General features: G+C 40.4%; 1 protein-coding gene across 2 annotated transcripts in view; it reads left to right on the forward strand.

Moving 5' to 3' along the window:
- Positions 1 to 15,637, forward strand: part of LOC121660248 (SEC23 interacting protein) — a 34,744-nt gene that overhangs the window by 2,181 nt on the left and 16,926 nt on the right. For both annotated transcript variants that reach the window (XM_042019460.1, XM_042019459.1), the window contains exons 2-17: positions 1,710 to 2,230; positions 3,633 to 3,828; positions 4,270 to 4,463; positions 4,784 to 4,873; positions 6,491 to 6,611; positions 6,944 to 7,033; positions 7,684 to 7,825; positions 9,068 to 9,276; positions 9,901 to 10,019; positions 10,606 to 10,776; positions 11,162 to 11,257; positions 11,438 to 11,644; positions 11,805 to 11,960; positions 12,530 to 12,632; positions 13,539 to 13,724; positions 14,130 to 14,292. In XM_042019460.1, the coding sequence (XP_041875394.1) occupies positions 1,710 to 2,230; positions 3,633 to 3,828; positions 4,270 to 4,463; positions 4,784 to 4,873; positions 6,491 to 6,611; positions 6,944 to 7,033; positions 7,684 to 7,825; positions 9,068 to 9,276; positions 9,901 to 10,019; positions 10,606 to 10,776; positions 11,162 to 11,257; positions 11,438 to 11,644; positions 11,805 to 11,960; positions 12,530 to 12,632; positions 13,539 to 13,724; positions 14,130 to 14,292 (2,764 nt within the window). The remainder of the gene's footprint in view (positions 1 to 1,709; positions 2,231 to 3,632; positions 3,829 to 4,269; positions 4,464 to 4,783; positions 4,874 to 6,490; positions 6,612 to 6,943; positions 7,034 to 7,683; positions 7,826 to 9,067; positions 9,277 to 9,900; positions 10,020 to 10,605; positions 10,777 to 11,161; positions 11,258 to 11,437; positions 11,645 to 11,804; positions 11,961 to 12,529; positions 12,633 to 13,538; positions 13,725 to 14,129; positions 14,293 to 15,637) is intronic.

The following is a 15,637-nucleotide window of genomic DNA, read 5'->3' on the forward strand; positions in this document are numbered from 1 at the left end:
CAGGGAAAGCTGCACTTAGGCTGAATGTCCAAAGCCTGTTTGAAACTGGGGAAGAGCAGCTGTTTTGTGAACACTCATTAGCTAAAGGCCTTGGGAGCTCTTGAGCATATTGCTGCATGTTTATGGTGACCTGACACGGTGAGGTGAAGGGCCTGCTCTGCTGCCAATTGTTTGGGAAAGCTGAGAGTTGACTGTGGTTTGCAGTGTGCTTCTCTCTGTCCCACGGTGTTTGTGAAATATGAAAGGAAGGGGATTTTATTGTTTAGAAGTTGAGACCTTTTATGTAGTATAAATGGTTACTCTGCTTGCAGCTGGGAGATAATCCCCAGGCCTGACTTCAGAGTGGTTGCTGCTTCTAAGTGGTTTCAGCGTTCTCCACACAGTGGCTTACACACACAGATTTTGGCTTTGTTCCTCAAAGGGGGATCAAGTACTGTAAATGAAAGTAAGAGGAATTGATAAATGCAGGTGATGCCTCAAATTGATGCTGTCTGCAAAGTCTAAATAAAATATGGTTAAAATCGTTCTTACTAATCTTGGCAGCTGAGTTTTTTTATGATTAATTAATTAGAACAGCAGCTTCCTAGGGAGACTTCTCTGTGGATTCTCCTGTACTCCCTTGGTACTCCCTATTACAGTTGTGTTGGCTGTGGGTAAAGACATTTGTTGTTGGCTGCTTGTAGCTGCAGAGGCTTTTGGTCTCTCTCTGCCTGGGGACTGAGCAGCAGAGATACTCTGTGGTGTCTTCCCCACAGCCTGGGGTCATTTGATTGCCAGGCAGGTGAAACACTGCTGGTTTCTGCAGATGGCACTGACTCCTTGCAAGGTACTGTTCTCTCAGCAGGCAGGCAGTGCTGCTCAGGCCATCACAGCCTTAGGTGAGCTTACTGTGAGACCTATAATCATGACAAACCTCCTTTTTTCCCACTTGTTCCTAGATTACTGCAAAATAGAAAACTGTGATTGATCAGGACCTGTTTTATTTATTTTCTCAATGTGAAAGGGCGTTCATGGCCTTGCATCTTTAAAATCCTCTCCTGCAATTATGCAGAATGAGGACTGATTTTTTCTGCACCAGAGATGTGGCTTTTATGCAAGTCTAGAGTAGGATTTTTTAGAGAGAGCTGAACTAAGTCCTGCTCATTAAGTGGCTTGGGATCATGAGTTATGGCCACCTTGCAAGTCAAATGAGAAACCTTTAGAGGGCTCTGCTGAAGGAGCAGTAAAGAATGAATGGGTTACCCAGTAGGTTTGGCCTGTTTAGGAATGTTTTTAAGCTCTATCCTAAAAATTGGAGCATGAAGTCCTATGCTTAGTAGCTGTTTTCATGGTGAAAGGATATGAACCAAGGCTGTTCTTGCATTTGAGGGATAAGTGAAGTTGGGAGGGATTTTAGTGCCTGCCAAATTGCCCTGGGAAGGTCCCGAGTCCAGTTATATTATGATTTCTTATTTAATAATTTTAATATTTGTTGCTTTTTCTGTGTACACTGGTGACTTTCACGGTCCATTTAAAATGTTCTTGAAGACTTGGTATCTTTTGTTTCATTTTATGACGTGCTGAATCAAGGATGTGTGAGCTTTGTAATCCTTTTGGCTTTCTGGGGGCCAGCAGTTTTGGCAATAGCTGATGATGTTATGGAACATTTTGACCCCATACAGTGGTTTGAAGCTCTCACAAGATCTCTGGCGATCCTTTTGTTTTTACAGATGATTCTGCAGATGCTGGGGAAGAGGACAGCTTCTTGGGTCAGACTTCTGCCAGCCCCAACCCGCCACAGACTTTCAGCTACTTCTCTCAAGTTCCCAGTAGCCGCGATCCCTTTGGAAGTATTGGGCAGCCACCCTTAACAACTGTTTCAACACCTGTTGGAACACCGGCCTTCTCCAGACCTCCCACTTCACTTCCACTTGTGTCTGGGTCACAGGATGGGCAAAATGCCTTTTCACCACATATTCCCAAATCCCAGTCTTACAGTGCACCGCCCACTTCCCAGGTGGGAATGGCGCCTTATCAGCCCCCTCAGCAGAGCTGTCCCCCACCGGCCAGCACTGCCCTGCCCGCAGGGACCCCCCAGCAGGGCTATAACCCCTACAGGCACACCACCCTGAGCAGCAGGGCCAACCCCTACCTCACCCCGCCCCAGCTGCAGCAGAGCCACCCCCCTGCCACAGCTTCTCCTGTGCCACCTGTGCAGATGTACCAGACACCCCCGGGGCCACTGACCCAGGTATGTGACTCCTTCCAGCTACCACAGCAAAACAGTCACTTTCCTCTTTGAACTGTGTGTTTTATCTTCTGAAGATTTTTCTTCTCTGCAAAAAAAACCCAGAAAAAAATCTTGAACCATTTATAACAGCAAAGTCTTTTCACTAGAAATAGCTTGGAAATGTTGTTTCAGGAAAACTTCCTGATCTTTGAAGTGAGTGTACCCTGAGGCTGTGGGAGCCTCTGGGCATCAGAAACAAAGCCAGGTTGTGAAGTTCTGTTGCTCTTTTCTGTGGGTTTCTGAGTTTGCTGAGTTTCAGCCATGCTGCTGCATTTTTTGTGCCTCAGCTGTAAATCAGGTCATTCAGCTATTTGCAGGATATGGGCAAAAATGTTTTTTGAAGCTGGTTTTGTTGGTGAAGCCAGAACTTTTTGAAACTAATCACATAAAATTGTCAGCAAACTCTTTGAAACACATTGGTGGAGGATTTTGTGTGATATAAAGCATTAATCTCCATTCTTTTTTACCTGCACAAAATCATTATTAAAATAATGCTAACAGGTTAGTAAAACCTGGCACGTTTGCCTTGAAAACAGCAAAAAATTTTTTTTTATTTTTGCCTGAGCTACTGCTACATTTCTGTTATGAATAAAGAATGTAAAGATTATATAATGACAAACATAGCAAAGGCAGTAGAACCTAAACAGTCTGGAGTTTTAGATTATATAATTTCCGAATTTCTGTTTGTTGAATTTTACATGTTGTACAATATTTTTGTGCCTTTTTTTTTTTCTTTTAAATATATCATCAGCCAAGGCAGTTGCTGCTGCTGACATCAATTGCTTTTAGTTGTACTGATTGGGATTTTTGTACAATTTGTATGAAATCAGCTTTATGTACACTGTAGACCCGTTCAAAATCAGTTACTTTTCTTCTCCCACTGATGCTACATTTCAGTTTGAAATCTGCCTGTTTTGATCACTTTGCAGGAAGAGAGCTACTTAAGTGGCCACTTGTTAAAACTGGGAGTCTTTATGCAAAAGCATAGTTATGTGTAAAAGAATAATGAGAAGAATGCATTTTTATTTCCATGTCAAATTTTGTGGCTGTAAGAAACAAGCTCAGCTCGAGTTTTGAAAATTTAAGAGAATTTGAAATCTCACTGATTTTAGGTGATCGTGAAGCTAAACCATGGCAGCTTTTAACATGTTTGTGGGAATGAAATTCACATTCTTTCTCAGTTTGAAAAGGTGTAAGTTTTCAAACACATGATAAGGTGGACAGTTTTTTTAAAATGGAAAGTAATGTTCTTGGGGAGGAAAAAATATTAGAACTAAAGGTTCAGAGTGTTCCCTGTAGCAAAGTATAGAAAAGTTCTGTAAAAACCATGTGAGATTGAGGTGCTGAGCCCATCTCTTCTCAGTTTCCACAGTCCCAGCCCCAGCTCCAGCCTGCCAGGCCTGCAGGGCCCCTGGTCCCAGCCCCTCCTGTGCTGCTGCAGAACCAATACGAGCCAGTTCAGCCGCACTGGTTCTACTGTAAGGAGGTGGAGGACAAGCAAATATGGATGCCATTCAGCATTCTGGATTCTGCAAAACTAGAGGAGGTCTATAATTCTGGTAAGCGAGCAGAAGGACTAAAGGAAAATATGGGGGTAATGCCACTTATGTGTACGGCAGTAATAAGTAAGGTTTTGAAGATGTATTTTGTGCCACTTAATTTGTTTCACTGACATCATCACTGCTTGATGCTGTCATTGTTGAACTGAACCATCCCAAATTTTCATATAGAACTCCTAGTTATTTGTGTCTTGGGTTGCCTTTTTGTTAAATTGCCAGTTCTGGAATAAGTATTCATATTTGGGAATTTTTCAAAGGTTTTTTGTTGTGTACAGAGCATATAGAAGCGTTTTAGAAGCATCACAATGTTACAAAGCTTCTCTGCCATTGTGTGGCTATCAGTCCTAATGGCCTAGTATTGATGCCAGGAGTGGCCGGGGCTGGGCTGAGATAGGAGGGATGTGTGTTAGTGTGGTAACCACGTGTGGCTGTGTGTCCCAGTCCAGCCTGACCCTGAGAGCGTGGTGCTGTGCACGGACGGGGGCCGCTACGACGTCTTCCTGTACGAGCGCGTGAGGAAAGCCGTGTACTGGGACGAGGAGCCCTCGGAAGTGAGGCGCTGCCTGTGGTTCTACAAGGGAGACAAGGACAGCCGCTTCATCCCTTACACCGAGGATTTTAGTGACAAATTGGAGGTTAGTAAGTCACAAAGCGTTAGATCAGTGTATTACTCATCTTAGAAACAGTTCTTTCTGTTTCATTAAGATGATTAGCAGAATGAACTTTCTGGCACATAAGCAAATCCTGGAAAGAGGAGTGTCTAGAAGGCCACATTGCTCCTGCATCAGTCCTGCACTGCTGTGACCTAAAATCTACTTGTGTAACTCTACATGTGATATTTTTATATGAACAAAGTTATGTACATTTTAACTGTAGCATTACAGATGATGCATGAGGCCACAAAATACTGGGAAGGTTGCCATGCTGATTTTGTGTAACTTGTTTACTGTTTCAGGCAGAATATAAAAGAGCAGTAACTACAAATCAATGGCATCGACGACTTGAATTTCCAAATGGGGAGACAATTGTTATGCATAATCCCAAGGTAATGATTTTGGCAATTGTGTCTCACAGGATTCATTAGGGGTGAACGAGCAAATGGATGGAAGCAAAAATTGAATGCAGTCTTAACCTTGCATGAAACAGTACCAGTTGGTTGTTCTGAGTGTGTGTGCATTAAAGATGATCAAGTTTACAGAACACTGAACTTCAGTGTGCTGTCATGTGGTTCAAAGACAATGCTTTCTGAAACCTAAAGAGAATAAGGGTTTGCATAGTAAATATTTTGGCTAAGCGTAACTGGCAGCAAATGGTAAGCAATTTGAATTAATTTAACCTCAGTCTGTGCCAGAAGAAAGAGAATTAAAAGTAAGAGCTTTCATGTGGAGAAGAGCATTAATCTAGCTAGAAGGTAAGTAGTCAGTTTATTTAAGCCCTGAGAAGGTTTCTGCTGTGACTTTTTAGGCCATAAGAAAGCATAGCAAGACAAGCTGTAGAAGTTATTCTAAATACTCTGTGAACAGTCTCATGTGATTAAAACATGGACTTCAGCCTTATTGACCAATGCTGTTAACTGTTCCCTTATCACAGGTGCAGTAATTAATACATAGAACTACTCAAGGGCCAGAAAGGATCGTGGTTGTTATGCCATGGTGATTTTTTGCCTTTTCTTTTTGCCTGTTATACCTTTTTATAACTTCTGTATTCTTAGTGCTTTTTTGCCTGCATTCTTGGACTTGTTAAGCTAGGAGACTAAACATCTTAGAAGCTTTGTAGTTAGGGATCAGTGTGCCCCAGACCCCAAGGTCCTCTCCAGAACACATTCTGTAAACTAAGATAGAACCATCCAGGGGAAGGTTCCTTGGGGAGGGGGGGCTCACTCGAGCCTCTCATTGGGGAATTTTTGATAGATATGCTAATTAGTAAGACCTCTAATGTTATACCAGATCTTTTGGGGAGGGATTGTGGTGTGCATGGAGGTGCATTCAACCTGGACATGTGCACCTAAGGATCCTTAAAATAAATACCAAGGTAAAATCCCTTTTCCCCTTCTAACCGTGTTTGATTCTTGATTTTAAGACCAGGAAAAGGCATCAGTTGCTCCTACTTTAAGTGTTTAATAATGCTGGTTGGGGAATTCTGTCCAGTAAAAACCTAGAGAAGGAGCATTTAAACCACTTGGTGTCATAGATATGAATTCAGACTGTAATTCCTATAAACAGCTGTACTACTGAATTCCTCACTTTCTAGTGTTTTCAGACTGCTTCAAATACTGTTGTCTTTCCCTGAAAGATACTGCACATTTTTTTTTTCCAGTTTCTCCTTGTGATAGAGTTATTGTAAATAAGGTAGTATTCGATTTCCTTACATAAGCAGCAATCTGCTAAGGAAGAGTGGATACTGGAGAGTGGGAAAGAGGAGCTTGAATAATGCTTGGCTGAGTTAAAATGGTTCAGAATTACTGAGCAGGCCCAGCTTCTTCACCTAGTGGTTAGAGTCACCTGTTTGCTTTTCACACTAATGAGGATTTTGTGGAAGAAAACATTTGAGTTTCAGATGCAAGGTAAAGCAGTCAAAAAATGCATTAAACCATGCAGTGCTTTCAGACTAACATGAGTCTTGAGGGCTTACTGTGGTTAGAATTGGACACTATTTGTTGCAGGTCATAGTTCAGTTCCAGCCTTCTGCCACACCAGATGAATGGGGCACCACTCAGGATGGCCAGGCAAGGCCAAGGGTAGTGAAACGTGGAATTGATGATGACCATGATGAGATTCCTGATGGTAGGTGATGAGATTCCTGGTGTACTTGGGTCTGCACTGGGGGCAGTCATTTTGGGTCTGTACAAAAGCTGGCCAATACTGGGTGGAGTGGCTGTGTGCTCTTTGTGCCTGGAGTCTAAAGATTAAAGTTATTCCTTCATCTAAACTGCTTGAAAGAGGTTATCTGGTTTTAATCAATGGAGTCTTGTGGGCTGTGTTATATCCTGAACCATGTTGTGTAATAGGCTTTATAAAACAAGCATGTATTACACTTGCTTGACTCTAAACTTCACTCCTGCAGTACATATTGGTGCTCTGAATGTTTTTTTTTTCTTTTTCCTTTTTTTCTACAGGAGAAATGTCCCAAATTGACCATCTGGTATTTATGGTTCATGGCATAGGTCCTGTATGTGACTTGAGGTTTAGAAGCATTGTTGAATGTGGTAAGTTTGGGCTCGTATAATGAGCATTTATATTCTTAACTGTTTAAATGTGATTCTCTCTAGCTTATATTCAGATAAGCACATCTTAATAACTTTTTTTTTAAAGAAAAATCTCTGATATTAGGAAGTTCAGTTTTTTCATGGTTATTTTCCAAAGGCCGAATCTGTGTTCTGTCAGACTTGAAGCTTTAGCTCAAGTAGTACTCAATACCAGACTTGCAGGGTGATTTGGGTTTTGGGATGTGTGGTGAGGGGTTTTCTTGGTTGGTTGCTTTTTTGCTTTTTCTTTTTGTGGTGTGAGTGGATGTGTTTGCTTTGTGTGTGTGGTGTGGTTTTTTATTTGCTTTTTTTTTTTTTAAATACATTCCAGTACGATTGAATAAATTAAAAAAGCCCTGTCTGGTTACGGAGTGAACAGGCAGTCATTGTGAGATAAATAGAAGCTTGCTAAAAAATCCACTCTAACAGAAAGAAAATAAGAAAGTGCACTTTCTTATTGTTAGAATAGTAATACTTGAAAAGATTTTACCAGTTTTCAGTTTCCATCATTTGTATTCTGATTATGTGTGAAATTATGGGGCAGGAGGGACTATTCACGTGTTACTTGAGTACTGCAGCTCTCAGTTTTTCATTATTCTTTTTCTTTACAGTTGATGATTTCAGGACTGTTTCTCTGAAGTTGTTGCAGACTCACTTTAAGAAATGTTTGGAGGAACGCAAAGTGAGCAGGGTGGAATTCCTTCCAGTTCACTGGCACAGTTCTCTGCATGGAGATGCAACAGGTGTAGACAGGTGAGGGTGTTGTTTAATGTTGAAAACCTCTTAAAAGCTGCATTTTAAGGGGTTCTGGAAAGTGGAGAAAAAGCAGTTCATATACTCTGCAGGCTAGATGAGTAAATGTATGACTGAGTTTCAAAAGAGAATTGCTAATTTTTAAAAATTAGTATTTTGATGAGTAAAGCTGGAAAGACATGAGGAATATTTTCTCTTGTTTATTTTCATGCACACACCTGTTCAGTACTGCATTTGCATGAGAGCGGCCAGTGCATGATACCTGATGATGAGTGAGTGCGTAGAGATTGTGATCACAAGTATGAAGTAGTGAGCATGGAGATGTTTTGTCCAGTACCATGTGTGGACAATTCAGAGTGCAGAGTTCTCTATTCATTACCCTCCTGCAGTCTGATTGAGTTTGACCCTAGGAGTTACTTCTGAGGAAGACATGGAGCCCTCTGTCCAGTCCTAGAGGGGTACCCGAATTATGATTGGGCACTTGAGCTAAGGGGTTCTTTTTTGAAGCAAAGTATCTATATTTGGGTAGGAGTGTTACAGCATTTAAAATTCTGTTTTAAAATCCCTTCTCTGTGCCTACCTTTCTGTGACTTCACATTTCAAGCTGTTTTCCCTTGCTCAAAGTTGGGGAAGTAGAAATTGTGAGGGTGGAAACCTGTGCCACTTAAAGTGATGCTGATGCTCTCCAGACTGTTCGAGCTCAGTCGAATCTCACTGCTTTCCTCCAGTCTTGGTGTTTTATTTGCATTTGAGCACTGCATGAGGAGGCATCCTTATTCTGTTAATCAAACCAGGCAGTCTCAAGCCTATAGCAATTCCACTGCAGCTGTCTTGACTCCAGGCAGGCAGATGGTGATGTCAAGCTTTTTCTTCAAAAAGAGAGTATTATGATTCTATGATTCTAATTTTATATGTGAGTTCCTTTTTCTCTTCCACTTCAATCTGCTTACCAGACTTCTCTGGTACTTTCTGAGAGCAGTGTTGGAATAGAGAAGACGTTATTTCAGGCATCCCTTCAGCCTGGAGAGTAAAAAAGGGAGCTGTATCTTTCTCAAATATTACAATCAGCAGGTAGCATTAATGTATGAATATGCAACAAGGCCAGAAGGCTGTATGGTTTTTTAAAATCTCTTTAGAGACCTTTTCTGTAGAATTTACATGGCATTAATTTCAAAAGCTAACAAAGTCCTCACGAGTGTTTCTTTAAAGCCTTTCATGCTTCTAACGATTCTGTGTTACCAGGAACATAAAGAAAATCACTTTGCCGAGCATTGGTCGCCTGAGGCACTTCACCAACGAGACGCTGCTCGACATCCTGTTCTACAACAGCCCCACCTACTGCCAGACCATCGTGGATAAAGTGGGCATGGAAATGAACCGCCTGTATGCGCTTTTCATGAGCCGCAACCCCGACTTCAAAGGGGGAGTCTCCGTGGCTGGGCACAGCTTAGGTGATTGTCTGAGGAATGCTGCTTTTATCCCAAATCAGTTCCTTCTTGAGGGAATTGGAGCCTTCATTAAGCATAAGGCTCAAATTAGCTGTTAGGGCTTGGCTGTCTTTCAGAAAACAGCTGACTGAAAGACAAACACCTCTCAACAGCTGAGTTTCTCGGCTTTGAGAGAAAGTCAGTACTTCCCTTCATGAAAACTTAGTATCTAATCTGCATTTAAAGTCAACAGGTTATCTGGTGTCTTGTTAGGTGGGTGATTTCTGTGTCTCAGAACCCCACTTAGTAAGACCACAATCATTTTTTGGAAGATAGAATAAGTGTTAGAGCAGCATATTGACATATTGGTTTGGAATGGAACTTTTCCTTCAGTACATCAAGCAGTCTCAGGTATTGGAGGAAAAATAATTTAGTCATGGCATCTACATAAAGCATGAACAGAGAAAAAAAAGGGTTGCTTTTAGTTGAGAGTGATTATGTTCAAGTTAATATATGGGTATTTTAATTCAGCCATCTCTTTTGATCAATCTGTACTGTGACATTACTATTGCATATAAATCTTGCTCAAGATTTAGGGACAGGAAAACCTGATATTTTTCCCAAGTCAACTCTAATTCCTGTTTGCAGGTTCCTTAATTCTATTTGACATATTGTCTAACCAGAAGGACTTGGCTTCATCAGTAAATTCTGGACCATTCTCTGGTGTTAATGGGAGTGTGAAGGATGTGGCTGTTCATGATAAACAGGTAATTTGCATGTTGGTCTTTCCAAGCCAATAGATCTGATATTTTCAGTCATTCCTTTGTTAACTTTTCAGAATTTATTAGCTGAAACATGTTTGTGGGTTTTGATAGTACATTTAAACATGTTAATGGAAAGATGCAGTTTTGTAAATATTGTCAGTTCCCAGGGCAAATTAATTAGATCTCATGTTAAGTTCCAAGTAGGTCAGTAATGACATTTGATGGTGAACATCAGCTTTGACCCTTGTGAGCATGTAACTTCGTCTAACACTATCTAAATTGTGTGAGAGATGTATAAGAGGGAAAGAATTATATGTGTGTTTAGTCTGAATATGGTGACCAATTGTTTGATGAATAAAAGGAAGCTTTTCTGAGAGCATTTTGTCCCTCATAGTAATTTTTAAATATTTATTTTGCAGGTCTATTTTAGTGGAAAATCTGTGTCCTGCTTCCCTAAAAGTGGATGTATGTTTACAGAGCTTGCATTCTAATGTTTTTAAGAGAAAGTAGTCCAGCTTGGTTTTGTTTGCTGCATATTGGTTTTTCACTGTCAGAGGATGTGATTCTGTTTCTGTGCTGTTTTGTTAAGATGACTGAAGATACCAGTTCCTTGGGCTCCTCCATTGCTACTTCTGGTGATGATCTTTGCGAGCCTGAAGCGGATGAAGATGTTCCTACTTTGCAGAAGACTCTGGAAATGCTCAGTCTGTCAGAGTACGCAAGCACCTTTGAAAAGGAGCGAATCGACATGGAGTCTTTGGTACAAAAATGTTCACTTGACTTGTAGGGATTGCCCAGGGTATGGAGGTTTACGTTTGGGTTTTCTTGTTGTTTTGTTTTTCCTTTGAGTTCTGTGGCCATGAGAGCAGTTGCAAAGATAAGATAATCAATGCATGACTTGAAGACTAAATGTTCTGTGGCTCTTGTCGTTTTTTTCTTGGTGTGGTGCATTCCCCCCAGTTATGTTAAGGCACTTTGTGTCACATCTTTTTAATTTTTTGCATTTTCTGTAGCTTTACAAATTGACTTAACAAATTCAGAAGTCATTGCCAGTAAGAAATGATACATTTTACTAGAAAGGTTATAAGTACTTTTTCTACTGGAAAAATATGTTCTGATATGTGTGTTTGGATTTTTTTTTTTAGCTCATGTGTACAGTTGATGACCTGAAGGAGATGGGGATACCTCTTGGACCAAGAAAGAAAATAGCTAATTTTGTAAAAGACAGAGCAGCCAAGCAGGTAAATACATATTTCAGGATTGAAATAAAAAGTTGTTAGGCAAATGTAACTGACTTCCTTGCTGTGGAGTAGCTTCTATTCTTGAACACTCTTGTTAACATCCTGAATATATTAAAGGAATTTTGACAACTGTGAAATTAACTTTTTTTTTCTCCCTAACTTTAAAACTTTTCTCAAAAGGAACAGAAGAAAGCAGTGGCAGAAAAGAAAGCAGTGCTGGCTGCCACACTCCAGACTCAGGAAGACACCCAGAAACCAAAAGAAGCAGTTTCTTCTGTCTCCCCTTCAGAGTCTGGTCAGATGCACTCAAAGAGGAGGCTCCCAGTTGGTGCATCTGTGTCTTCTGTGAACATTGACTATGAGTATTTTGAAGTTGGAACTGGCCAGGTGAGTCTACATAGATTTAAATGATTTCGACAATTTAAAGGATTTGAATAATCCTGTCTTTTCATTAAATTTTTCTTTAACGTTGATGACCTTTTGCTACTTTCTTTGAAGCTTTGAAGCTGACAGTTCTGAGAGATGATGTCTGATTTCTGTCTGGTAGGTTTCTGTGGTTTACAATGCACTGGACTTTGAACCAGATATTTTCTTTGCTCTTGGTTCCCCCATTGGTGTGTTCCTTACTGTGAGGGGTGTGGAGAAGATTGATGAAAACTACAGGCTCCCTACCTGCAAGGAGTTCTTCAATATCTATCACCCAGTGAGTAGCAGTGTGTTTGAAATTTGATTTTAGTTGATGTAGATGATAAAAAAGGCGGAATACTAAGTTTTGGCTTCTGAGCATTACACCTCTTGTTCCCCTGTGTACATTTCACAAAACGCTTTCAGGCATGGGTTGGTTTGGTAATATGTGCCTTGTTCCTTTTCAGAACTAAGGAAGTTTTTTTGGGGGGAGTTGGTTTGGGTTTTTTTCATTAGTTTGAGGCCACTTTTGTAGATTTTTATGGAATGTTTGTATTTTTACATGTAGTGTTTGTCCTTTTCTGTCTCATTTTGTTTGACAATTCCACAGTGACATGTTGATAGAGATTGAGTGCAAGGAAATCTTGCTGTTGTGTTTCCTCATTAGAATCTCCTTCTGTAGGAGAACAAGACCAAAGTAGTTCATGAACCTGCCTAATGTGTCATGAACTGAATTCTTGTAAATTCATAGTACAGAATTCAAAAATGGTTGTCTATAAACCATAAATAGGGATTTTTTTTCACTGAAATGTAATAATTAAAATAATTTTAAAGATAACAAAATGTCAATATGTTGTTTCTTAACAGCTTGATCCCGTAGCTTACAGGTTAGAACCAATGATCATTGAAGACCTGGATTTAAAACCAGTTCTCATTCCACATCATAAAGGCAGAAAAAGACTTCATCTGGGTAAAAAGAAAACTTATTTCATATGGATTCTATTCATTATTTACTCATTTGATGCCTTAGAATATTGTAAGATTTTAAGAGACTGATGAATGTTCCTGGGTATCTGACTCCATGTTGTTCCTAAACATCAGAGGTGATTCCACCCAGCCCCGTAAGTTGGGCATTCACAATTTCATTCAAAATTAATAATCATATTTCCTCCAGATTTAACCTTCTCATTACCTAAGTTCCATTAAAAAAATGCTGTACATTGCTTGTTCATTTCTAAGATCTGAAACAGAGACTAAATTTATTGGTTTTTTTAATCTTGACCCTAATGACCACCATGATGTGTTTAACCAGAGTCTCTTCAGTGTTGGAAACCCTGAGGGAGAAGGAGGTTCTGTAGCCATTGGGACTGATTTTGTTGCTCCTGGGTGCACATCAGACCAAGGTGGTCTACTTAAATTTTCCACATCTAATAAGGAAAGTCAGTTTTGCTGTTGTGCAAGTTCACAGAGCCCTCCTGAAAGCCTCTCTTCAGGCGCTTGGAGAGATTCTGTAGCATCTGTCCTTTAGAATTGTACATTAGGGTGAGTTTTCTTTGCTAGACTTGACAAGGTACTTGTTTTAGGTTACAACTCTCCAAAGGTGTGTATAGTAAAGGAGAAAAATACGGTCTGTTGCTCTTTACTCTTTACTTTGATGTAGGTGGGTTCATTGACCTACTCAGTAGGAAGTCGATTGTGTATTAATTGCATTTCACCTAATCTTGAATAGAGAAGCAAGAAAGACACATTTATGACATAGCAGGCCTGTTTCTCCTGGTAATTGGGGTGTTTATTGAACAGAGCTTCATCATTCTGATTTTAGTTTGTAATTTTAAATCCTTCTGTAGTAAATTTTTTGGTTTTTTTTCTTTCTCAGAGCTGAAGGACTCTCTCTCTCGTATGGGATCTGATCTGAAGCAGGGCTTTATTAGCTCTTTGAAGAGTGCATGGCAGACCCTTAACGAATTTGCACGTGCTCATACATCTTCAACCCAGCTGCAAGCAGAACTGGAGAAAGTGGCTAACCAAATTAAAGAGGAGGAAGAAAAGCAGGTGGTGGAAGGTATGTGGTCACATCACTGGTTTTCCTGTAACTTACTTATCTCAAATAAGTTGACACTTGGATATCCCAGTGACTCTTGTTAAGGAGGCCTCTGCTAAAAGCTCTGTCATTCTCCTCTTCAGCTGGGTGGGGGAGAGAAAATACAACAAAAGGTTTGTGGGTTGAGGTGAACTCAGGGAGAGATCAATCAACAGTTGCTTCTTAAGAAAACTGTTTAAACAGTTAGGAAAGAAACAAACCAATAGTTCAGTAACCTTTCTGAACCATGCTGGACAGTTCAGGTTGTTATTATTGTCTTACCACAAGCACTTGGAAATTACAGTAGGAAAAATGGTAATATTTCTTAATTATAGTCAAGCAGGCTGTGCTTGAACATAATTTAAATCTGAAACTCTTTAATTTTAGCTGAGAAGATCACTGAAAGCCCAGACCCTCCAAAAGATGAAGATGTTTCAGTGAAGGTTGGAATGCTAAATGGAGGGCGTCGCATTGATTATGTTCTACAAGAGAAACCAATAGAAAGCTTCAATGAGTACCTGTTTGCTTTGCAGAGTCATCTGTGCTACTGGTAAGGGGAAATATCTGTGATTCTAGAAATACTGATTAAGATACATAGCATGTATGATTGTCCAGGGGCTCAGGGTGTTGTGCTTGAATGTCACTATTTGATAATCCTATTTCAAAATAAAGTTCTGTGTTAGCACACAGTAAACAAATGTGTTTGCGATAAAGACACTGCGCACTGTTCTCTTGACCTTTGACCCTCCAAACACACAGTTTTAGCTACTGTCATTTTCAGAACAAGGAGAGCTCTGAAAGCATTTTCACAGCTGTAGATTTTCAAATAAAACTGCTCAGGAAGGAATTTTACTAGATTACAATAAGTGGTAAAACTTTATTGCTTCCTCTGGCAGAGCAAAGGATGTGTGAACTCTATTTAACAACCCACCTCTGTATGTAGTAGTCAACGTTGGGTGTGAGCTGTGCAAAGGGGTGTTGAAGGAGGAGGAGTGACTGGTCTCTCATTTTGAGTTCAGCAGGTGCTGGACAAAGGGCGCTCTAAATTCTTTTTGCAGGTTTTGATTTTCAGTAGGTAATTTTAGCAGCAGGCATTTTTCCCAGAGGTTAAAATTCAGCACTGAAAGCGTTACCTGAAGGGTCTCATTAAAGCCATCATCAGTTCCCCTGTGAAAGCTCAGCACCTGCTGGGGAGGGGTTAGCGAGTCTTGCTGTGAGCACTCTGTCGGGGTGACCCGGTGGTGGCAGCGCCGTTCCACAGGCGGGGCTGAAGGGATGGGAATTCTTTCCACAAGGTGGCAGCCGATCACTGCCAGGGTTTCGAAAACGGTACCCGTTGCTGGTTTTTGTCATTCGAGTAAGGAAGATGAGCACGGTGATTAATGACCCAAATAGGAGAGCATTTTTTCTTAAGGAATGGTGGGAAAAGCTTTGAATTAAGTGCTCTGAGTGTTAGAGAGATTGGAGCTTGTGTTGAACCCTCTGCTTGCTTGTTTGCTGCTCATTTAATGCAGAGACCATCAAGAAATGTCTGTGCTTAATTGTGGAAAATACATATAGTCCCTTAGCTTGCATGTTTAATTCTGTACTGGTGTTCTGCAAATTGTGCTCCTCATATTTGGTGGATCACAGTTCTGGCCATCTAAATCTCTTTTACTGGCTCTCTGTGTCACTATTTTAAAAAGCCCAGGAAGCTGCCCTCATCTAACAACACCTGCAGCTCTGGAACTTTGTTCAAATTTGCCTGTTTAACGTTTGCTATTTTTTATGTCGGTATTGTTTATGTGTATTTAAATAGCATTTTATAGATGAATAAGAAAATTAAATCTATTCATGTTAACTTTAAATTCAGATAGCCTGAAGCTTTGATTTTTGAAAAGAGGAGGGAAAACGGC

This window comes from Corvus kubaryi, unplaced genomic scaffold (genome assembly GCF_017639235.1).
Source record: "Corvus kubaryi isolate FWS band 111438036 unplaced genomic scaffold, C.kubaryi_AGA036_p1.0 138, whole genome shotgun sequence".
NCBI classification, from domain to species: Eukaryota; Metazoa; Chordata; class Aves; order Passeriformes; family Corvidae; genus Corvus; species Corvus kubaryi.